At 42.5% G+C, this 24,061-nt stretch overlaps 1 protein-coding gene across 1 annotated transcript; it reads left to right on the forward strand.

Annotated features, from left to right (window-relative positions):
- Positions 1-1,281: 1,281 nt before the first annotated feature.
- On the forward strand, positions 1,282-15,392 carry enc1 (ectodermal-neural cortex 1). The gene is made up of 3 exons (XM_080510023.1): positions 1,282-1,453; positions 6,398-8,216; positions 12,824-15,392. The coding sequence occupies exon 2, from the start codon at positions 6,404-6,406 to the stop codon at positions 8,177-8,179; it is 1,776 nt and encodes a 591-aa protein (XP_080366149.1). The 5' UTR covers positions 1,282-1,453; positions 6,398-6,403; the 3' UTR covers positions 8,180-8,216; positions 12,824-15,392.
- The last annotated feature ends 8,669 nt before the right edge of the window (positions 15,393-24,061 follow it).

Raw genomic sequence — 24,061 nt, forward strand, 5'->3', positions numbered from 1 at the left:
CTGCTGATATTTGTTTAACGCATGAACAAGTTGAACCAACAAACTGAATGTGTCACCTCACTGCCTCAAAATGCAAAGTAAAATAGACTTTGTAGAAGTAAATTACACTTCTGAGTTACTTAAACTTAGAATAATTGGGTGAATATGTCAAGTGTTAAGTGAATAAATAAGTGAAAGTAATGGTTAGTGGGTTGGTTTATTATTTAAATAGTCAGTTAATTACTGAGTGAGTTAATTTGTGAGTTAGTTTGATGTGATTTAGTTATTTTTTTATTGAAAAGTGGGTGATTCATTGATTAGTTTCTTAGTTAATCAGTAAAGTGTATAGTTGGTTCATCAGCAAGAGAGTAAGTTAATAAGGGAGCTAGTTACTAATTCAACCAGCGACTTACTTTGTCACTTAATGAATGAGTGAGTTTATTAGTGACTTTCTTGGTTAACTAGTAAATTATTGATTTAATCAGAGAGTGAGTGAGGTCACTAGTGACTAACTAATTAACTTATCAATGAATAAGTGAGTCACCTAGTAATGTGAATTTCTTTGAATAATAATCTGTCATTGAGCTTACATTACATAAAATGAGCATGAAATTGGGTTTAAATTCTATTTCAAAGTTTTGTGTGAAAACAAAAATGATTTAAAACGTTTTAAAAGTAATTCCTGGTGCTGCTCATATCTTACACTGACAATTTGAACGCAGGTTCAGGGCCACAGTTGTTTTTATTCTTATTAATATATGTTGTTGTTGATATATAGCAATATTGTTGTTGTTTTTTTTCTTTTCCATTGTGAAAGAAACAGCTGTCTAAATGTGTTATACATGTATAATTACAATAAAGACTTCAATTCAATTCTATTCCATGTAATGAATTGCGATGGTCTAGCGTTTTTTTTTTTTTTTTTTAATTCAAACATTACCAATGTTTTTATAAGGGGGCGTTTTGACTTCTGCCATGAAAGACCAACTCCTCTCCTCCAACATCCTCATGCATGCTCCTCTTTGTTTCTCTCTGGGTTTTCCTCCTCCCTCCCTCCCCTTTCTGGCTGTAAACACACCCATCGATCTGTGTGAGAGAGAGAGGGCGAGAGAGAGAGAGAGAGAGAGAGAGAGGGTTAGGAGCGCAACGCAGGCGGAGGACCATCACACAGGAACAGAGCGCCAGTGCAGAAGGAGCGTCTCCAAAAACGCATCAATCTCGTGTGTTCAACTCGACTCCAACCTCTTTGAAATCTTTCGGGGGGAATCGTGCGGACAGTCCGGTACCTGTGGAGACAAAAAAAAAAAAAAAAAACCGGCCTCGTCCTGACAGAGTATCCAGCAGCATTTTTGTCGGACATAACCGCGGAGTTTCTCTCTTCTGAGCGCAAACGGCTTGCATCGTGGCTCTTCCAGAAGTGGCATGTTCGAGGGAAACTGCGGGCGCAATTGAACTCCTACTTTCACCCAAAGAGGTAAAAACGTTTCTTTTAAAAATGCTTCACATTTGCCATCAATTGTTTTTCCACATTGCAGCGGCGGATGCGTCTCCCCATTCAGAGGTGATGGAAAACTCCTGGATTCTCGCAGAGAAAAAGCGCAACAGCGAGCCAAGAAAACTGTTGACATTCACTGAAAATGAAGGGGAATACATAATCCACACGATTATGTGTTGCTCTGATAACGTATCAGTTCTTGGCTTTTCTTTTTAGACCACAGCCTCGTGCTGGCGCGTGCGCGCTCAGGGTGTTTTATGGTTGTTTTATTTATTTATTTATTTTTTTTGAACCGACATCAGGTGCAACACGCGCTCCTCTTGCTGCCATAATGTGATTTTATTTTTCACCCTCAGTGTGCCACAGTTTGTTTGCGGACAGCTGGTTTCACTCTATAAATGTTGGAGATCCAAGATTAATGCAGGCGCGCGGATCGATATTCTGCCATCTCTTTGTTTTGCATTCTATTAAGTGTCCCTCCTTCCTCCACGCTCCAGATGTAACGCAGTAGCGTCCACATAGGATCCGGTGTTTACTTTTGAAGTGTCTCCCTCCCATCCTTCTTCTCCTTCAGTGCATGGCTGACTGTGAACACCTGGCAATGATTTCAAGTAGACTTGCAGCCCAGCCAGGGCTCAGATCGAGTCCAGAAGCTGGCTGCATGTGCATGCCTCTCCTCTTTCCTTTTTTTTTTTTTTTTTTTTTTTTTTTACTGGGTGCTGGGTGAGTGTGGCATGTAGTGCTGTGTGCGTTCTGGTTGTGTGCCTGCGGATCTGGTTTGTGCGCTGGGATGAGAGGATAACAACTTTCGCAGCCATCCAGCAACCACACTCTGGCACTGCTGGCATCGTTTTTCCCTCCTCTTCTTCTTCTCAGTCCACACTGGAGAGATTTGAGGCTGCAGGGGAAGGAATCAGAATAAAATGTTATGATTCCCTTCTTAAATATGGCACAACCCCCCCCCCAATAAAAAAAAAGAAAAAAGAAAATCTCCTTTCAGATGCAAAACAAGGCTTTCAAGGCCAAACTTAACTTCCTAATCACTTTTCCTTGAACTAGTACATATAACATATTTATCTTCATATAATAAAGGGAAGTATTTTTTTTCCCATGAAATAAAGTTGTCAGGAATTCTGAGCGTTTACTGGACGAGCTCAAAGTGAAGCTGATGTCACGCAATTATCAAATCGGCTCAATCTTCTATGCTTTTAATAATATTTAAGTCCAAGTTCAAGTCAAAGATGAGTGAATGCCTACTTATTGGATTGTACTGACATGCGACAATGGAACAGATCTCCACAGGAGCACATTGGCAACAATGGATAACTTTTAATTCTAGCGATACTTACAGAGATTTCTCAGCAGCTGCATTCTTAGTCGGTGATCCATGCTTTATCCTGTAATGAGCAAATGGTTTAAGTGTCTGGTTTGTCTGCTCCTCTCTTTGTTTACCTCTGCCTTCAGTCTTTGTGTGCATGTGCAGCCCAACAGGCCTCATTCATTTGATATATAAAAAAAAAAATGCAAATTACACAGAGGACTTCAAAATACTTGTACACAGCAAGATGTAGTTTAAAGAGACGGTGGCGTGGAGATTAAAGCGCAACTGCAGTGTTCGTGATCGTCTTCTTTTCGTGCATGGAGGAAACTTAAGGTCACATTTGAAGTTATTACAAAAGATTAAATGGTTGAGTAGGTGAGTGAGTGCTGGCTTTGAAATTCTTCATCCAAGTTGCCATTTGTGAGGCTGTGTCATGCCCTGCCATTATAAAGATGACAGATGGGGCATGACATGGCCATAAAAGATATAAAATGATTACTTCAGAAGTTAAGACAATGTATGCTTGAAGTGCAGATTGTCTGAATGAAAGGAGCGTGACAGTGAGACTTATCTTTCCTCATGCCTTCGGTTTAAGTGTCTCTTGCCAAAGCACATTTGTTTTTATTGTCATTCGCATTCTCGTTTCGTATTCCTATAAGTTCCCACGGGACTTACTGGAGTGCTTGTCAGCTGTGAGCCTCTGACACAAACTACTGAAGGTTACTGCTAATTATCGGCATTTGCCAAAAAAAAAAAAAAACCCTCTTCAGTTTAGTGGCAGACTTAATAGAGGTACTTATTCAAATCAAGTCACTTACAACTTCCAATTAGAAAAATCTGAGCTGGTGTGTGTGTGTGTGTGTGTGTGTGTGTGTGTGTGTGTGTGTGTGTGTGTATGTGTGTGTAGGAGGTGGCATGTGCAGGTGAGAGACGAGGCAAGGGTATTCTCATTATAGCTGAGCCAGAGGCCAGTAGATGACGAGTTGCCAGTTTCGTCGCTGCTGGAATGCAATAAATCCTGTCGAGCCAAGGTTGCCGCTTGGCTCGGTGCTTCTTTAAGTTACGATAAATCATATTCCATCTCTTGTTATTCTAATGTGATGACTCATGTATTTGAAAAAGGATCGTTTTCTTACATTTTAAAGAGACAGCTCAGGCTTTGTGCATTTGCTTTTATGTGACATGAGTTTACTTGGAAGTACTGCTGCAACATCCTAATTATGCGTGTTTTTGTTTCAAAGGTAGAAAGCAAAATAGCACGACTGTGCAACAGTGGCAGTCCTAATTGAAGGTGGCATCGGTCGTTCAGGCGTGTTGTAATGTAAACATGAATTTAATTAGCTGGTGACAAACACAGCACTGTATTGTCATGATTTAGGAAAAGTCATTATCCAGTGGGCATTATGAACACCTGTCCAAAAATAAATACAATTCTGAGCATTTTATTCAATCTCCCTCGAGGTGTGAAGGTGGAGGTATGAGTGACACAACAGACAAGAAATCCCCAGTGGACCTACATTTGTACCTGCAGGGTTTCCTGCTCCATTGCCTATTCATGAGACCGCATTCTGAGGGTTTTGGGAGCAGCTGATGCAACATAAGGGAAATGGAAACTGTCCCTCTCTCCTCTCTGCAGCTCAGATAGAGACGAATCATTCCTGACACCCGGGGAACTTCTGAACTCGATTGGTCTTGAAGTTTTGTCTGTCTTTTGAATAGCAAACACACACCAACTTTCAGTTTGTAAAACACTTTCTCACTGGCGGCCTAACCTCCGTCGTTGACTATGGATTATATTATTATCAGAGATGCTTTTAATGTTAAAAAAAAAAAAAACTCAGTGTGCCGCCGCTCCACAGTTACTTTCAGCATGTCACTGGGTCCGCGGCGTCCTGAGCAAACATAAATTGAGGGCAGAGGAAGAGGTCACGCTGCTGGAAAAAAGATTTTATAGATGGTTTTGCTGCACTCATTTTACCCACCAAACTTTGGAATCATTGGAATTTATGGACACTGGCAGGTTGCAAGCTCACCGTGGTGCAGCTGTTTGCTGTCAGTAAGGAAAGCAACAAACAAGCTTCAACTACTGCCTGTCTGTGTCAGTACCTGCTGCAGGTTGTTTTATACAGGAAAAATGTTTCAGGATTGTGGTTACGGCTGCACAGGTGGATGTGTGATAATCTTGTCGAGTGTCTGATGACATGATTTGAAATACAAACACTTCCGTAGTTGTTTTGAAAGTTTTTTTGACTTTGAGATTTGTTCTTCCAAATAACTGCTCTTTTTTTCTAGCCCCCTCAATTGATTTTTGACGTGGACAGCACGAATGTAGAGTCATTGAAAACACAATTTATTGCAGTTCAGTCACTTCTTTGCAACACATATATGTCGATACTGCTATGAGAATACATCAATTTATTGTGCTGCCAATATATTGCGCTTTGGGGGAAAGATCCTTGTTAAATTGTGGGCTTGGTTTTTTTTTTTGTCTTGCCTACTGTCTCTAATGCTTCCATATGATTTTGACAAGATATTATCACACTTTGATGACTTTGATTTAGCAGCTTAAAAGTAGTTTCTGCAGCAAAGGAAAATATCACAAGATAAGTTAAGAAGATAGCATCAACGCAAGTCAGAATATTTTCAATTGAATGGTTTTCAATTTCAAAGAATCATATTACAAGTTGGAAATGACACAATTTAGCAAATCTTTATTTGATACGAAACAATGATAGGGTTTCTGTATGTATTTTGATACCAGACTTCTATTGAAATATTTGCAGGGAGCTACAGCTCTGGAGCAGGTTACGTACTTGGGGGGGGGGGGGGGTCTGCTCAAACAATCAGTCAGCTGTGAATTCACAAGGTCAGAAAGGAACTTCATGCCTCTGTAAATAGACCGCGGGAGGCTCTTGACATGTCTAGAAATTGGGTGGAATGAAAGTGACTTCTGAGCGAGGACAAAGTGAGGACAGTGAGGATGGGAGCTGTGATTTGCTGCGAGGGGAGTGGCGTTAACTCTGTGCATTTCTCAGCGGCTTTGAAGAGCCCCGCTGTCTCTTTCTCTCCTCTTTCTCAAGGAGTTTTGCAAGGGGACATTTGCTTGTAAATCACGGTATCTGTGAAAGAGGGGGATTAGCACTGCTCCGAGCTGAAAGTGGAAGAGCCCTCTGACAATTGTTATCACTTGACCTTCATAAATCCCAAATGTCTGCTGTTTTCTTTCTTTTTTTTTAAATTTATAAACATTTGATCTCCTTATAAATGCCTTTGTCTTGGGGAGAAATGCAATTCTTTCTTCTGAACACACGCATTATTAATGTTATTATGGATGTCAAGAGTTATTACTACCTCATGAACATCACAACACTTTCATATGCAATAATTACAGCCAGGGGTTTGGATTTGATATGCATTAGTCTGATTCACAGTAATTACGTGCTGCTTCCACATTCAACTTGGATCTAACTTTAGAACTCAACGAATGTCTTTGAAGGGCAAACAAGAAAATCTTCATGCTATGATAGTACTGCACAGCACTGTACCGTATTGGCTTTGAATATAAGTAGTGTTCAAATGTGTTGTTTTCTTCTCCTTTACAGGATTCAATGAAAATGTCCGTGTGCGTCCATGAGAACCGGAAGTCACGAGCCAGCACTGGCTCGATGAACATCTACCTTTTTCATAAGTCTTCCTACGCTGACAGCGTCCTCATGCACCTGAATTCGCTGCGGCAGCAGAGGCTTTTCACAGATGTCCTCCTTCACGCCGGTAGCCGCTCTTTCCCCTGCCATCGCGCTGTCCTGGCTGCCTGTAGCCGCTACTTCGAGGCCATGTTCAGTGGGGGGTTGAGGGAGAGCCAGGCCAGCGAGGTCGACTTCCGTGACTCCATCCACCCAGAGGTCTTAGAGCTCCTGCTGGATTATGCCTACTCATCACGTGTTGTCATCAACGAGGAGAATGCCGAGTCTCTACTGGAGGCTGGGGACATGCTAGAGTTTCAGGACATTCGGGATGCTTGTGCTGAATTCCTGGAGAGAAACCTTCACCCATCCAATTGTCTCGGTATGCTGCTTCTGTCTGATGCCCATCAGTGTACCAAGCTGTCCGAGCTCTCCTGGGGGATGTGCCTCAGCAACTTCCCTGCTATCTGCAAGACAGAAGACTTCCTCCAACTCCCCAAAGATATGGTGGTGCAACTTTTATCACATGAGGAACTAGAAACAGAAGATGAAAGACTGGTTTATGATGCTGCCCTTAATTGGATCAACTACGACCTGGAAAGGAGGCACTGTCATCTTCCTGAGCTCTTGAGAACAGTCCGCCTCGCCTTGCTGCCTGCCATCTTTTTAATGGAAAACGTCTCGACAGAAGAGCTCATCAATGACCAGGCCAAGAGCAAAGAGCTGGTGGATGAAGCCATCCGCTGTAAGCTGAAGATCCTGCAGAACGATGGAGTCGTAAACAGTCCTTGTGCTCGACCAAGAAAAACCAGCCACGCCCTCTTTCTTCTGGGTGGGCAGACTTTCATGTGTGACAAGTTGTACCTGGTTGACCAGAAGGCCAAAGAGATCATCCCGAAAGCTGACATCCCCAGCCCAAGGAAGGAGTTCAGTGCTTGTGCCATTGGCTGCAAGGTGTACATCACAGGTGGGCGGGGCTCTGAGAACGGCGTGTCCAAAGATGTATGGGTCTATGACACTGTCCACGAGGAATGGTCAAAGGCTGCACCAATGCTCATCGCCAGGTTCGGCCACGGATCGGCAGAGCTTAAGCACTGTCTCTACGTTGTAGGTGGTCACACCGCCGCAACCGGTTGCCTCCCGGCTTCTCCATCAGTGTCGCTCAAACAGGTCGAGCAGTTTGACCCAGTGGCAAACAAGTGGACCATGGTTGCTCCTCTCCGAGAGGGCGTGAGCAATGCGGCGGTGGTCAGCGTCAAGCTCAAGCTGTTTGCCTTCGGAGGAACCAGCGTCACCCATGATAAGCTCCCCAAGGTGCAGTGCTACGACCCGCAGGAGAACCGATGGACTGTGCCCGCTTCCTGCCCGCAGCCATGGCGCTACACGGCCGCCGCCGTGCTGGGGAACCAGATCTTCGTCATGGGCGGGGATACGGAATTCTCAGCGTGCTCTGCATACAAGTTCAGCAGCGAGAATTACCAGTGGACTAAAGTGGGCGACGTGACGGCCAAGCGCATGAGCTGCCAGGCGGTGGCATCGGGAAACAAACTGTACGTGGTGGGTGGGTACTTTGGCACGCAGCGGTGTAAAACGCTGGACTGCTACGACCCCACGCTGGACGCGTGGAACAGCATCACTACTGTGCCATACTCGCTCATTCCTACGGCTTTCGTCAGCACCTGGAAACATCTGCCTGCCTGAGCTCCGAATCCTGTCTACTTGTGCGCTCTCCCACCAGGTGAGTTCAAGCTCTTGTGTTGCTGATTTTCCATGCCTTGAGGAGTTCTGTGGTATAGGTGAGAAAAGTTGTGAGGAATCTATTCTGGCACCACTGGGAGCTGCACGACACTCGACAAAAATGCCTCAAGTGAATAAAAACCATGAAAAACGTAATACGTACAAAAGATATGGAGGTGTGGAGTCAGCCACGAGTTTAGCCCACTCTTCACCTTTTTGCTCAAGGAAAACATGACACACCTGAGTCTCCGACCCGGCCGCCAGCATGTAAGCACCGAGTTTTGACAAGGGGAATATATATCTCTGGTTTTACAGCATCGATTTTTATTGCTTTTTCTTCAAAACTCAACATCAAGAGTCTGACAGCGTTACACAAGGCCAGTGCTAAGCTGTTGCAGATCCTCTTTGAAGGATTTGATGGGGGTTTTTTTCTTGGGAAATATGGGGTCAGTGAGGATATTCAAAAGAAATTTCACTTGGAATGATGAAGGAACTTTGAAGTATCAAGCTAATGGAAAACAAACATAATGAAGAAACATACTGATGTATTACATTTAGAGATGAACAATAAGCTCTACTATCATGGATGATAGGTTTAGAAAATTTGCAAAGAATGAAAGAGACACAAAGGAACATCTTTATAAATGCTAGCCATGAATAATAAACTTAAACATGTAGAGAAAGCCAACAGATGATATTTGTAAACAGTTTATCATCCAACTGTCCACACAGTTGTAGCCAGGATTGTTCAGAATTTAAAATTCAGAATTACATGGAATTGCACAGGCCAAAATATATCGTAGCATTTGTTATAAGTTTCACTTGGATAAATGACATTTCGTTAGGGTTTAGAGCAGGGGGCCAAAACTGACCGGCAAGAGGCTCCAATCCGGTCCACTATGGTTGTTATTATGGTACTATTTCACCTGTCTGGACCACTCAAGATGAAATTGGGCCGTATGTGGCCCCTGAACTGAAACGTGTTTGACGCCCCTGGTCTACTGGCTCATTTTAAGTGTTTATATCTTGAATTTCAACAGCAATTTTCACTTGATCCATCAGCAAATTGCTTTTTTACTTGCAAAAAGAATAAAGTTATGACTGAAAGAGCATTTTCACAGTGCAGGCTTCTCAGACTTTCAAACACAGAAGGTAGGTGGAGTTCGATCCAGAGGTGGGAGGGCTGGACCAGAGGGGGGGGGGATGATAGGGGCTTGTGTGCGTTAGTTAAGTGAGTTATGTTGCTGTGGGGATGGGCCGAAGGACAGAGAGGGTAATTGAAAGAGAATAGGATACTTTTATTGCTCCTGTGGGGGAAATCTCTCTAAGAGGGGAAAGGGGGTCTGCCAATTAGACAAGCTTCGCACCAGCAGGCTACAACACCCCGGCGAGGCTAATCCACTCTCAGTCGCCTTGCTTTGATGAGGTTATGGTCTTAGCGCTGGGTGTGAGGGAGGCGGCCCGCGACTCACGCGCTGTCGGAAGCCATTCATCATCAGCTACAAGCGGAGGTGACTGCAAGAAGTGGCACCAGGAGAAGCGAGGAGGGAAGAATTGTAGCGTGGCAAGACAGCATCCGCCCTTCCCCTCTAAGGGAATCCAGAGACGTATCGCCCTCTGTAGTAGTGGCCCGAGAATTTACTGTCAGGCTCGCGACAGTCTCCTCTGCTCCCGCCTGTGTCTTCTTGGCCTCATTCTAACTCTGCTCTGCAGCTCTGACGGTAAACAGGCCAGACGTATGTAGAGCATGGGTAGTCAGCTGGGAAACCTGATCTGTCTGCGCATACAGGCTGCAGGGCCAAGATCACATCGCATCAGACAATTCCTGAAGCCTTCACCGAGGCCCTCACACAGAGCCACACAGGCAATGTGTGGCTCTTTTTTTGGGGGAAAACTGGCTCCTGAGGATTGCAAAGGAGCGAAGCAGAGCGAAGCAGAGCGACTCCCCAGCTGTCCAGCTCTGCACAGTCTCCCGTTTGATAATGCCAGGAAACAGCTCACAGAGGCTTCCACTCCTGCAATGCATTGATGTCCCTCCTCTTTACAGGATGAAATATTTTTTTTTATTATGTTCTTTCTTTCTGGTGACTCATCCCTGAAAAGGAGAGAGTAGACTGAAGGTTTGAACTATCTCTTAAGCGAGTGCAACACAGTGCTCGGTGAAGTGAATAATCCTGCCTCTAATTTAATACAGAATTTGTTTTTTGTGCACCCGCCTGTCATGGCAACTGACAGTCTACTCACTGAACGCGTTGAAAAGACAAAATGTGGAGGAATGGCAAAGAAGGCTGACTATTTAGCACTGAAAGGGAAAGGAAGTATGTTAGACCTCACAGAAGGATCTCAAAGCTGCGAGAGAAAAAGAAGTTCTTTCAGTTTTCCCAGAGGAACAATTCAGACTCGTCTGAGATTTTCCTTTTTAGATTTTGTTTCTTGAAAAAGAAAAAGAAAGAAACAAAAATCAAAGAATAGCACAATGTCAGTTTCTTTTATGTGGTTGTGGAGGCTGTATATGCAGGAGTCTTTCAGAGATTATCTTGATCAGAGACACGGTCAGTCACTTTTAAAGCTAAATTACGGGGAAAAATGTGATTGAAATCTAACTTTCAGATCAAAGACATAACAGTATACCCCCATGTCATGCAGTTAATCAGAGAGCATGACTAAATGCACTATCACGACAAATGAGTCAGCTCCTGGAAACACTAGACTGAAGTAACCTGATCAGCTTCATGTGGATTCCAGTTCCCATAACAGTGTTTAAATGGTTTTCCATGATGTCAGACGTGTGCACAATGTTAAAGGAATTGTTTGACATTATGGGAAGTTTGCATGTTTGCTTACTGAACTATTAACTTAGCTTTTATTCATATGGAATTGCAGCCAGCAGCTAAACAGTGCTGCAGGGAAAATGTCTTTTTGTAGACCAACACTGAAGTTGTTGTCAGTTATTATTCATTAGTCCTTTGTTTTGGGAATTTTGCAGTTGGTGACAAACGTTTGTGATTGTTGTATTTTTAGTTTACTGATGTATACCCTGGCCAATGAGTGCAATTTTCAAATCTACATTTTTAAGTCACTTATTAAGTAAAAGGTTGCATGATATCAATATTAATACCACTAAGAGTGACTGGTAAACGACAGGCCTGACCTCATTTCCCAAATTCTCCACTCAAATCTAACACCGAGAGACACATCTAAAGGTTTTAGTAAACACATTTTGCAAGATCATGTCTGTAAAGGTGGAGTGTCTTTGTTTTAGAGGCATATTTGACCAAAGGTTTCATGTTAGAGAATACAACATTAAAACCCATTCAAGCCTGAAAAACCTGTTTAGCTTTTGTATGAAAGGGCTTAAAGTGCAAAAACACAAATTCATTTCTGACAGTTGTGGCACTCGAAACTTAAAATTCCACAAAGCGACAACCAAAAAGGGTTTAGCATAAATAAACTGTGAAAACGCTCGTTTGATTTTGTTATTCCTTTGGGTTTCTTCTAGATTAAATCCACATGTAAACGTAATCAATGAGTTTGGCAGACTCAGATATTCTATTTTTCCTCAGTTGTCGCCAGGCTAAAAAGCAAACGTCCTGGCTCTAACGCTGCAATTAGAAAAAATAGGTTATTTGGGGGGGTTTTTTGGTGATAAGAATCGGAGGCAAATTTAGTTATAGTCTTGTTTTGTTTGCAACAGGAAGTACCTCTGTTGTCAACTCTCACCACATCTACAGTGCAAGCTGTAATGACATACCTGGACAACCGCTGCAAAAGGGAGCAGACAAATAAGACGCTGCTACTTTCAAAATTACACCTCTGCAAACGCAACTTAAATGATGTTGATTTAGTACTTGATGGATTTGAAGCAAGTTTACATGAGATAATCATTCTAACCTCCACTACAAGAAGCAACTGAATGAGAAAAGTCTGTTTACACATAAAGAGAGCTGATGATAAAACACCCACATTAGGAGGTTCGAGGTCGGCCAAGGCTCCATCCAGATGGGCTGCCAGGTACTTATTATTCGAACGCATTAAAAATGGAAAGGTCAAAGTGAAACTCTTCAGTGTAAAATGCACTCAGAAGTGAAAAGTGTAGTCGGCAGAAGGGGAAGATAAGAAGCTGGATGGAGGCCAGATTGAACTGAAGGAACAGAGTTGGCGAATTTACCGAATTGCATAGGAGACAGAATGGAGACATCATCAAGGCCTGTGTAGTGTAATGCAATATACTAACTCTGCAATAAGCCACAGTGTTGACAGGCTGTTTTTAGAGTCTGTATGTGAGATGTCTGCTTATTTCTAAGTTGATTATTTAGGTTTCAGTTTATGTGAGATCATAATGAATGAATAAAATGTAATTTAGGAGTATATCAAGTAGATTTGTGTAACAGTTCACAGATGTTTCATTTATTTCATTCCCTCTGTAAAAAAAAATTCAAAAAAAAAATATCAGGATGATCCAGGAGCTGTTTTCCCCATATATGTGTTATGGTTTTTTTTTTTTTACTGTTCTTTTTCTCCTTCTGAATAATTAAAAGTCACCTTTAAACTGCTCTGCCTTGTTTGCTCATGCATCTCATTAACGATTCATTGTTTTCTCCTCCTCAGATTTCCCTGTTTTGCATCATCTACTGGTCTCTGCCCCTGTGAAGAAGCACGCATTGCTCTTCCTATGAAACAAGAAGAAAAAAAAGAGAGAGAGAGAGACTCTGAGCAGTGATGTACAGACGCCCGTGTTCAGATTTTGATGTTGCGGCTGGACAACGCTTCGCCGGAGTGACGTCATCTCTGGTTTCTGAGACGGGAGGGGGGGAAAAAAACAACAACATTTCACGCAAACCGAAACCAAACAAAACTGCTGCTTGTTATACGAGGCACAAAACTCCGACCTTGTGTGGCACATCAGACTCGTGCTTTCATGCTGCCGTAGGAGTCCCGCAAACATATCACACAACCTGTATTTTTGCCCATTTAAGTCATGGCAGGCTTGTGAGGATCTACATTGCTGTTTTTCTCTACGATTAAAAAAAATAAAATAAATAAAAGACAAAAAAAATTATGTATAGCATGACGGACGTTCTGTTGAAGATTGAGGGAGGGGGAACGCAATGATAGGAGTGCCGAAGAACAAAGGGGACTCAGTTTTATTATATAAAAAAGGCACAATGAAGGAGCAACTCCCCCCCCCCTTTTGTCGATGAATAAGCTCTTCTGTTCGTTTCTCTTTCGCTTATTTCAAACTTCTATAAGCTCAAAAAAACAAAACAAAACAAAACTGGAGTGTAACTATTAATTTCAAAGCTCTGACAGATTTGCTGTCGCTTCTAGTCTTGGAGGTGATCGACGACCAGCACCAGCTGACGTTGAGGACGGAGGGTGATCTCAAGATCGTGACCTCAAGCCGCACGTCGCTTTGCAGATACGCGTTGATGCCCGTAACCACCCCACCGTGCAACATAATGCTGTAAAAGACCAACTGTGCTAACTGTTATTGTGATTAAAAAAGCGGTGACCTGCTCGCTGAGTCATCAAGTTGTTCTAGAGCATGCCCACTCATAGGGAAGCAGTCAAACCGGCATGAACTCGTCCCTGCGGTCAACCGAGATCCCGTCGCCTCAACGCAAAACTGAGAATTCGTCAGCTTCTCCTTGAATTCTGCTGCAATGTAGTCTTAATTTATATGGCAAATGAATACTACTCTTGTTATGTTGATATGTTTAATCCTATTTATTTCCTCCTCTGCTTGCATTCATTTGTGAATGTATGTTAGGGTTGTGTCGTGCATGGCCAGGTGTTGTGTTTTTATTGGATCTCAGTGGGGCTGCGTGTTGCACAGTTCTCTCTCTCTCTCTCTCTCTCTCTCTCTCTCTCTCTCTCTCTCTCTGTCTTTTATTTCTCCCACGAGGAACTTCTCAAAAGACACAGAAGTGCATCTCTCCCCGTGTTTTCAGCTATTTCTGATGGACCAGGCAGAATGGCTCACATTACTGACGACGTGAAGCAGTTATGAATAAAGCCAAAAGACTGAAAATGGCATTTTTACTTCCAATATATCCTCTTCAAGCTCTAACCTGGGTCCAAACTTGCCTTAAAATTGGCCCAAAGCGCAGAAATCAAAAACAGACTGCTAGAATGGCGCAGTATGTGACCCATTAACTACCGGGGGACATCACAGAGCGACCCTGACACGCTCGAGAATGCGACCGTCTCTGCAGCTGTCTCAAGGACAGCTGCAGAGACGGTCGCGTGTGCTAACTTGGCTAACCCACAGTCTTCTCTAACATGAAGGTTAGAAGAGAGTTCAATCCAGTAAAGCTGTGCATTGTTAAGGGCAGACACCGCAGTGCTTTTCACCATAGTGTCATTGATACACATTTAAAAAAACAAAAAAAAATAAAAAATTGCAAGGTCCTGATGACCAAAAAAAGCAGTGAATGTCTTGATCACTTGCATCTGAAGAAAAACAAAAAAGAAACAAAAAAACATGGCAACTCGAATCAGTGTTTTTGTCTGTGTGTCCGTCTAAGTGAACATTGACATTCTGCAATTGAATATTAATGGATTCATTGACTTTCAATGTAAGAAGTGATGTTTTATATGTTTTTTCAGCTCAATATGTGCGGGGGTGGCGGGGTAATACAGCCCCCATAAATCCTGAGTCGAGCTCCTCGAGCCACCCAAAAAGTTCCCTTTTATTGGCAGTTTGGACACTTCTGCAGGGACCATTGTGGCTCCATAATGTTGACCCCATCCAACCACTGAGCTTAAAGCTTCAGGCTCCACCAATCGGACAGGAACGTTTCAGCCACCCCTCCACCCCTCCAATACAACACAAGCTTCCCTGGCAACAGCAAAGTAATGAATGCCCCCTTCAATTTGCACCTAATTGCTGAATGGCATTTCCACCATTTCTGCTCCTGCCCTGTTTTATCCGGAAATCCAGCTGGCTCATGTTTTGAGCTCAGCGTCTTGCTCTGCATAAATGATGTAAATTAGACAGAAAAAGAAAGAAGAAGAAAAAAAAAACCCAAAACAAAACACTGTCAGCTTGCATCAGTTTTTTCTTTTTCCTCTCGTCATGTAAGAGTTTAATTTCTATTTTTTATGACATTATTTTGTACATGTGATTTTTTTCACAATGTGAAATTCATGGCTAATAAACATAAGAGTTTTTTCCTCTTGACTGTAAAGCGTTGCCTCTTTTTTTTTTCTCTTTCATTATTTCGTTCTCCCTCAGAACAATGTGGACATAATTTGTGTGTCCACATGTATTGATGTCATGGTGCAGATTTGGGAGGGGAAAAAAACACAGTCGGGTAGCAGGATATATAGGGTGCGTTCTCATTAGTGCATGTTTCACATATTTAGGCAGTTTTGGAGTGAATACAGCACCCAAAGTGTCCTGAGGTATTTAAGGCAGTATATCATGCGTACAGCTTTTGTTCTGTGGAGGAGGGACTGAAATCATCTTATCTATGCCGCTGGCTTCTGAGCTTCCTGCACAAGAACAGGCGAAACGCAGCCAGATACTTTCCCTTTCTCTGTCAAGTCACCTTGGCAACGGCAACCTTTATCTGCAAACTGTGGGGGCTGGAGGACAACATGAAATCTTAAAAAGCACCTCTCTCTCCCTCCCTCACTCTCTTTCTCTCTCTATTCCCCCCCAACACACCCTCTTCCTTGGCCTGCCTCCCCTCTCACTTCCTACACCCCCCCACTCTCTCTCTCTCTCTCGGGCTCGGTGAAATGTATTCGCAAAATCGGCTCACCAGCGGTGGAGCTTTCCTGCCTGTGCCTCCCTGGTTTGTAACAAGTCTAACAACCCATTAGTGAGTGACTGTGCAGTTACACAGCCACTCGCTGCATTCCTGCAGCTCCACCGGGTCCGGCTCTCCTCACTGTTTACATTCTTCGCCCCGACAAGACTCCTGACCGGTGACATGTGGTTGAGAAACACCAGTTCCACTGGATCTGCACCCTCACGCATTCACACACAAGATGCATGCACACACACACACACACACACACACACACACACACACACACACACACACACACACACACACACACACACACACACACACACACACACACACACACACACACACACACACACACACAGGCCAGGGGGGAGTGGGAGATAAACAAAAAATCTTCACGTGTTGGTATAAGCGTCTCAGTTATCGGAAGGAAAATTTGAAAGTTAAATTCAAGCAAAAAAAAAAGCTAATATTGACACACTCACAATGTCAATGTTAACATTCTGCAGGTTTTAATGTTTACTATGTCGACGGTTTTAGGCGGCGCTCCACCTTGTGGTGCAGCTCCCAGCTCCAGGGTCCAGTTGAAAAAAGAAAAAGAAAAAGAAAAGCATTAGCATTCTTTGTCACACTGGCTCACAATCACACTGGCATTTCAACATCAGAACAAAAGGTGTAAACAATATGAAGCTAGACAGCTGTTGTGACCTACATTCTGGAGTTTGACGTCCACAATGAAGCCACATGCTCAGCAAAAAGCAAGACAATGCCTGATGTGTTGGTATTTGTACCAGCACAAACCACACTAACAGCTTATCAATTGTATGAAAGCATCACAACAGGGCCAGGAATTACCGGAATGTTTTTGACAAACAGTGTGTCTTCCTACCGTCAGAACTCAGTTAAAAATCCCTCTGTGCATTATGCAGGACAAATATATATCACTGTATACAACTGTCATCTTGCACAAGTTGGTATATTTTTGGAAGCAATACAATAATATAAGCCTTCTAATCTTAACTGCTGGGTTATAATAGCCAAAAGCTGCATTTACGTCAACAAACTGATTTGTTTTCAACCCCTTATACCTGTATCTCTGTTATTGCTGGAATTGATTTATTGTGATTTTATAGCTTCAGATCAGAACACATTTGAGTTAACTGGCCACATACAGACCAATTTCATCCTGAGTGGGCGAGACTGGTACAATAGTGCCACAATTACCTTTTCTCTGCAGAATGTATGTGATAAACATGTCTATATGTATTTCCCAAAAAACACAAATATCATTACAGAAAATTACTATGATCACAATGTAAAGCCAATTTTAATGATACTTTCTGGTGTATAATACAGTGAAATGTCCAAAAACCACATTCCTTTGAGAGTTTTACAATGTTCTCGGCCATATTGAAGTTTCAAGTGGGCTGGTTCTGACATCCCTGCTTTAGATCTTTGAAAAACTCAAATTGTCTGTTGTCTATATCTGCATAATCACTGTTATGAAAATACTGGACAGGATGTTATGTCTTTTTAATGACATCATCTATTATCTATGTTCTATATTTTCCCATTTTACTCTTGGATTATGACAGCTCCTGTCAGTATCATTCCTTCTTTTCCCAGAAGTAACTCAAATGGAGTTTCTTTCTAACCTTTAACATTTTTCACAAGAATCACTTTAGGTTTAACTTTCTGTTGCATTTTTAAGGAATTAATATTTGTTTATATAATTGCATGACTGCCTAACAACAAAAACGATTTCCCCCTGAATGAGAAAGCAATAATACATGGACAACACAATCTCCTTGTGTGTAGGTCAGTCATTTTTTTGTGTAACAGATGCAAAGATACAAAATGACATACAAGATGTTACTCGACAGAACAGAAAAGGAAGAAGATTTGCCCACAGAGAAAATGCACCCGATGATTTTGGCATTTGTGACAAGGAGGAGCAATAAGACATTCACCAGGCATGGTCTTGTGTAAGAAAAAATGTTGACAGCATAATAAAAAAACAGACATGAAACTATTGGATCCTGACCTTTCGGTGTCAAGGAAGATAATTTGAGCAATAAACAAATGGTCTTCTGACTCCTTCAACCGAACTGTTCAAGTCTTATCTTGACCATTTCACAGACGAGAATGTTTTTTTTCTCAGGCGCTCCGAGAAACAGGAAACGGAGAAGGGTTGATGTTGAAGGTGAAATGTGGGGGCTCTGTGTGTGGGAGGCCCCTCGCTGCCTCTGTGAAATCTAACAGTCTCCCCATTAATCAAGACAGGATGCTGGGACTTCCTGTCCGCCAGGAAGTAGGTCTTATCCCCCTCCCCATCTCGGCCCCCCTCTGATCGCGCCGCCGGGAGCCCAACCCGTCAACGCTGCGAATCCTTTGGGTGCTGTTAGAATCATGCAGCGCTCGGCTGAGCAGACCAAAGTCGAGAGTTTTTGTGTGGGCAGTTGGTATGTGTGCCTGAGTGTGATAAAAAAACACTGTACCTACATGTCACTGTCGCCTGGCAACCGTAGGCATTAGCCTCAGTCATGCACACGCACGCACGCACGCACGCACGCACGCGCGCACACGCACACACGCACACACACACACACACACACACACACACACACACACACACACACACACACACACACACTTTTCCAGACGTTTTCTTCCTAAGTCTACATCTGCACATTAAATTGCACATGTCTTTACTTTCAACATCAACAAACCTCTCGCCACAGTTATTTACTATACACAGATTTAGAGGAAGTGGAAATGTACAGAAATAAAGTCGTCTTTGAATCAATTGCTACGCTTATTAAAATGAATGATTCCCCTTCTCTGCTGGGGAATGTAGTTTATGGCTGAATTTAAAGCATCTACCATTCCTCTGTGAATTAGTATGTGAGGCACACCGGTGAGTAAATCCAGCAGCATGGCTGTGTATGTGTGGCTGAGTCAAAATGTGTGTGTTTGTTCCCGGTAATAAAGGTAATAAAAGGGCACAACAGGGACCCATAGAGCTAATTGATGTGTTTTTAATCGTCTTTGTGAAACAATAGAGCTCTAAGGCATAGTGATAAGTCACGTCAGGCTTCTGACTGCAACAGAGAATTACAGTCGCATCCGAGAGTCTAAAGAAGTAACATATTAGGCTTTGTGCTGCCATGTACGAAACACTAGAGACTTAATATATATAACAAAATGGAATAAAAACATCAAATCGTGGGATCAGAGCTCTAGTACTCTAATACAAATGATCAAACATGTTTCTTTCCTTGATAGCTCACGTTTGAATCAAATTTGAAAGAAAAAAAAAGAAGTTTAGTCACAAATTCTCTGCAACAAACAGCAGGAATTTTGTAACCAATGGAAAATACCTGTAAAATTGGCAATACTCCCCTTTCATCCTTCAACACATCCAAACACGTTAAGAAAACAAAGCATAGCAATAAAGAGTCGCTGTTGGCTACACTAGATCACACTGGTATCCATTTAGTCAATATTAGCCCTGTAGACAGAGAGTAAATTACTGGATTTATAAGTAATATGGAAAATCTTGCTGCCTTTTTACAATTCATAAAGAATCACCCACGGTTTCTTTAATTAAACTATAGAATAAACACTTCTACAGAAATAGCATTTCAAATCCGTCAATTCTTAGCCTAAAGCACCATTTAATAGTTGTTCTTGCATGTATTACCACATATTGAATATATTCTAACTGTAGCACCTTGAAACATTATGGAAACTTATGGTCACAATGTATTTGTAATAATGTATTTTTTATCATTCTACAATCAAAACGCAAAAGGTGAGAATGACAGTATGCTGACGATTACCTGCTTCTACTAACAAGCCATGGCATTTGCTTTGCCTTCAAATTCATCAAGGTTGGACGTGTTTAGCCACGAGAGTCTTGTGTCGACCTGCATATGAAACCTCACACAAGTCACACAGGTGCAAAATCTGACCCTGTTCCAGAGGAATTCATGTGCTGAGGTAGTGGTAGGTGGACACAAAGCTGCACAGCCCTATGCTTTTCGCCCACCCACTAAAGGCATTCATGCCATGCAGGGTGGGGCCGTTCCCGGTGCGCACACAGACACTGCGATCATGTCAGGGGATGTTTTCAAAATGAGACAGTCATCCACTGGGCTGGGCTCGCACTGACCTCTGAGTTACATCAGCATTCAGGCAGGCAGCCGAAGCGCCGGCCGCCTCAGGCAAGGGGATCGTGTCAGGGGGCCAGCGTGTTGTCATCAGATGTCGTGAAAAGGAATTCAGGAGAGAGACTTCCTCATGGCAAAGTTGACACTACTTGTTCACAAAGTTTTCAAGACGCTTCACAAATTCCAAGCGGCTGAATAGAAGCCCTCTTATATAAATTACAATGTCTGGATGCCTGAGCTCGTACAGGAGTCTGAAGTCTTGGGGAGTTTTCGCATTCATTATAAAGTGTTGTTGTTGTTGCATGTGCTCAAAGAAAGTTTAATGTACTTTCAAAAGCCCTTCAGCTCACTCGCTTATCTGGACCATGAGGCAGACTTGGGAGATAACATATTGGGGGGAGAAATAGCATCTGGTGGACTGCTACAGAAGGGGTTATGCAAGGCTCAGATCACACAAGATTTTCAAACTCTTCCCTTATCAGAGCTTCCTTAAAACCAGCGGCACAACAAAGTGATGCGGCCATGGAACCTCCTGGTCTTTGGAAGGTGACATTATTTACGGATGTTTGTCTCCAGGGGCTTAAACTTCTGTTGTCTCTTTTAAAGGATTCTTCTTTTGAGTTAATTTGATCGATGACTAACAGCTTTAGTAGCCCTCTGTTTACCCTCCACAGCATGCCCTCTTCCTCCTTCGTTATCATGAGAGGCCTGAATGAAAATGGATGAGCGGTAATTAAGTCAGAGGAAGTCTGCTCCGATGCACAATGGCTCAGATGTTCTTCGCCTTTTCATTTTTTCTCCCCCCTCATGGCTTTGTCTCTCACTTTTGTCATTACTGTACCTTCCCCCCTTCTTCGATAATCCCGCTTGACAGTGTTCTTAAAACTTGTGGCTATTATCGGAGAGATGCCCCACTGATTGGGGTGGATTGCGAGCCCCAAGCTAATTTACTGCTTGAACATCACCTGAAGTGATTTTCAATCAGATAAGGACATTCACAAAAGTGCAGTAATTAACTGAACACAGGGGAACAACAGATACGTGACTGACCTTGACTGTTTGCATTTCAATTTGCTTCACAGAGAACTTTGCAGACTTGGAGGGGGGGGGGCTTTCACATAGTCCGGTACTCAGTTCACCTTGGAGGGAGGGTAGCTGAGATTTTTCACCCCTTCATTTGGTTTGGGTGGCGTTCACGTTCCACTGACCAGAGAGGAAGTAAAGAAGAAACACGGCTCACTGATTGGTCCGGACATAAAACGGAAGTCCCACTGCTTTAGCCCGGCAACCATGCTATATATCCTTCACACCAGATATCAATGGGCGCCTTTCTCACTACTTCTTCCTCACTACTTCACGTCTGCCCGCAATATATTTTCCAACTTTTTCTTTCTACGTCTGCTTCTTATGATTCACGCGGTTACCTTTGTTTGATACCCAGCATGCATTGCGCTCTCCCCATCCTCTCACCCTGCCTGCTAGAAAGATCAAACTGAGACCGAGTTTTTGTTCCTCGTCGCTCAAACAAAATAGTTTTTCCCCAAAGAGAATTCCTGTCTGGATCAAACAGGGGAATGTGAACACGCCCTTACATTTTGTGAAATATCTACTTTCCTGCTGAGCGATGAGATGACAGATACCACTCTTGTGTTTTCATTGCAAATATGAAACTATAATTAAGTGTGCTCATTGGCAAACTTTAGCATCGCTGTAGGTGTTTTTGTTAATTCATTGCAGGATGGAACTTCATATTTCTACTGGCTTTGTGTAGCTATAACCTCAAGTGGCTAAAATGCATAGTTTTTAAAACTATGGATATATATCAACAAAGATTTGTGTTTACATTAAATGTGACCCAAGAAAAAAATGTGAGCAGAATTTTTGAGCAAGTTCTTTTTGGGATTTCTTAAAACTATAAAATATACATTTCTCTTGAGAGCCACATGTTGATGCAGTGGATACTGATCTCGCCTCACAGCAAGAATTTTCTCTTTGTGAGTCTGGTTAGGGTCCTTCTTATTGTTCTCCCTGTGTGGGTTATTTTTTTCCTCCTTGTACTCTGGTTTCCTCCAGTCCAAACACATGTTTTTAAGACTCTGTTCCTAAAATTGCCCATAGCTGTGAATGTGTGTGTGTGGTTGTCTCTCTGTTTCCCTCCCCTTTGATGGACTGGTGACCTGTAGAGAACATACCCGGCCTTATTCTCATAATCAGCAGGGATTGGCTCCAGCCCTGCCGCCCTACCCTGAGCCTGCAAGACAGCAATGCTGGTGTCAAATTACAAGCAGTAAATGCCGTTTGCTGGCAGGCTCGGCACAGTTAAATAAGTAGCTAGCCATGAATAGACGGATGAAGAGATACAAGCAAGAAAATAGCTTGTTTCAGACACGTGCTGAATTAATGGGCTGCATTAAAGGTCAAAGAGGGATAATGAGCTTGATCAGTCTTCTTTGAGCAGAATTCTCTGACTGAGTTGTTCACAGTGACAATGCCAACATGTAGCAGGTATAGTCTACATTTACTGTTTGCAATTGGCATTAAACATGACTTGTCGCTGAGGCTAAATCAAGAATCATGACTGAATTTGTCACTTGTGTTATAAAAGTTTCATCCCAGTCTCCCATACTGTACGTGACAAGGAGGCGGAAGGACACTGAGGGAGTTTAGGGTCCTTATGGCTTAAGGGAAGAAGCGGTTGTAGAGTCTTATAGACCTTGCACAGATGCTCTGGAGATTTCTTCCAGATGGCAACACTGCAAAATGACGGTTAGAGGGGTTAAAAGGGTCAAGGGGATCAGCAATTATATAAGAGGCCTTTTTTAACACACCGGAACGGGACTACTGCACAATACAGCCACAATTTGTTTAGCAGGCATTGGTGAATAAACTATTTACCTCATAATTATAATCATTTATTCTCTTGCTAGTTATTGACAGGTTGGGAATAACTATGTACTGTAAGCCTACAGAAATCGAATTATTGTAATTAGGAAGAGTTAAGGCACTTCACTTGAGAACTTTTACATAACTGAAACCTCATATTTGCGCTCTACCCATAGACTCACGCAGATAAAATAAAATATCTTTATTATGGCAGCTATTAGTGAGCAGGAAGTATTAGGCAGTGAACAGCTTTTCCTCAAAGTTGAAAAAATTAGAAAATGTGAGGATGTGAGTGGGTTTGTCAAAATGTGATGACTCGATAACAGGTTCAGCAGTGTTCCTGTTCTAGATCTAGCTACTAAGATATGTTCATTTCAAGAATATTTGTTGAATTTTATTTAATTTGACTACATTTCAACTACACACCTTTTTAAAGGATTTGTGTTTTTAAATGTGTTTTCTAACATAAATACCTTTATTTATTAGCAATACACAGGCAACAGTGTGTATTCTTAAACACCGCTGCATTGCATCAACACAGCAAATGTCAACTTCATCGTGATGCCTGATAATATGTCAGGCGATCCCCAAACGAACAATAAATGTCTTCATAAAGTCTAAATTCTAATTATTTTTTTTTTGGAAGGGCCAAAGTGTTTGACAGAACATCTAACTGACGAGCAAAGCCACTCATTTGTCATTTCAGTAACCTATATATCCCACTTTACAGCTGCTCCTTTTCCAATAGCATGAGAAAAAATTGTTTTTTAGGCCGGTGTAAATCATAGGATGAGTCATAGTAACGCCATACACCTCAGTGCAGTTCATGGGAGCTTTAGTATAACAGGAAAGAGTAAACAGGATGGAAGTGGAGCCACAAATCTTTCTGAATCTTATCTTAGCCAGAGCTGAAACACCTTATCTCTTGACAAGAAGCATCAGGTATCCTTCTTAATCCTCCTCTGCAGGATCCCAGTCACGCAGCTCCAAAGCTGAAGGCCTTACATGAGACAAAACCAATTCCAACGACA

Source organism: Blennius ocellaris (assembly GCF_963422515.1).
Source record: "Blennius ocellaris genome assembly, chromosome: 15".
Classification (NCBI taxonomy): Eukaryota; Metazoa; Chordata; class Actinopteri; order Blenniiformes; family Blenniidae; genus Blennius; species Blennius ocellaris.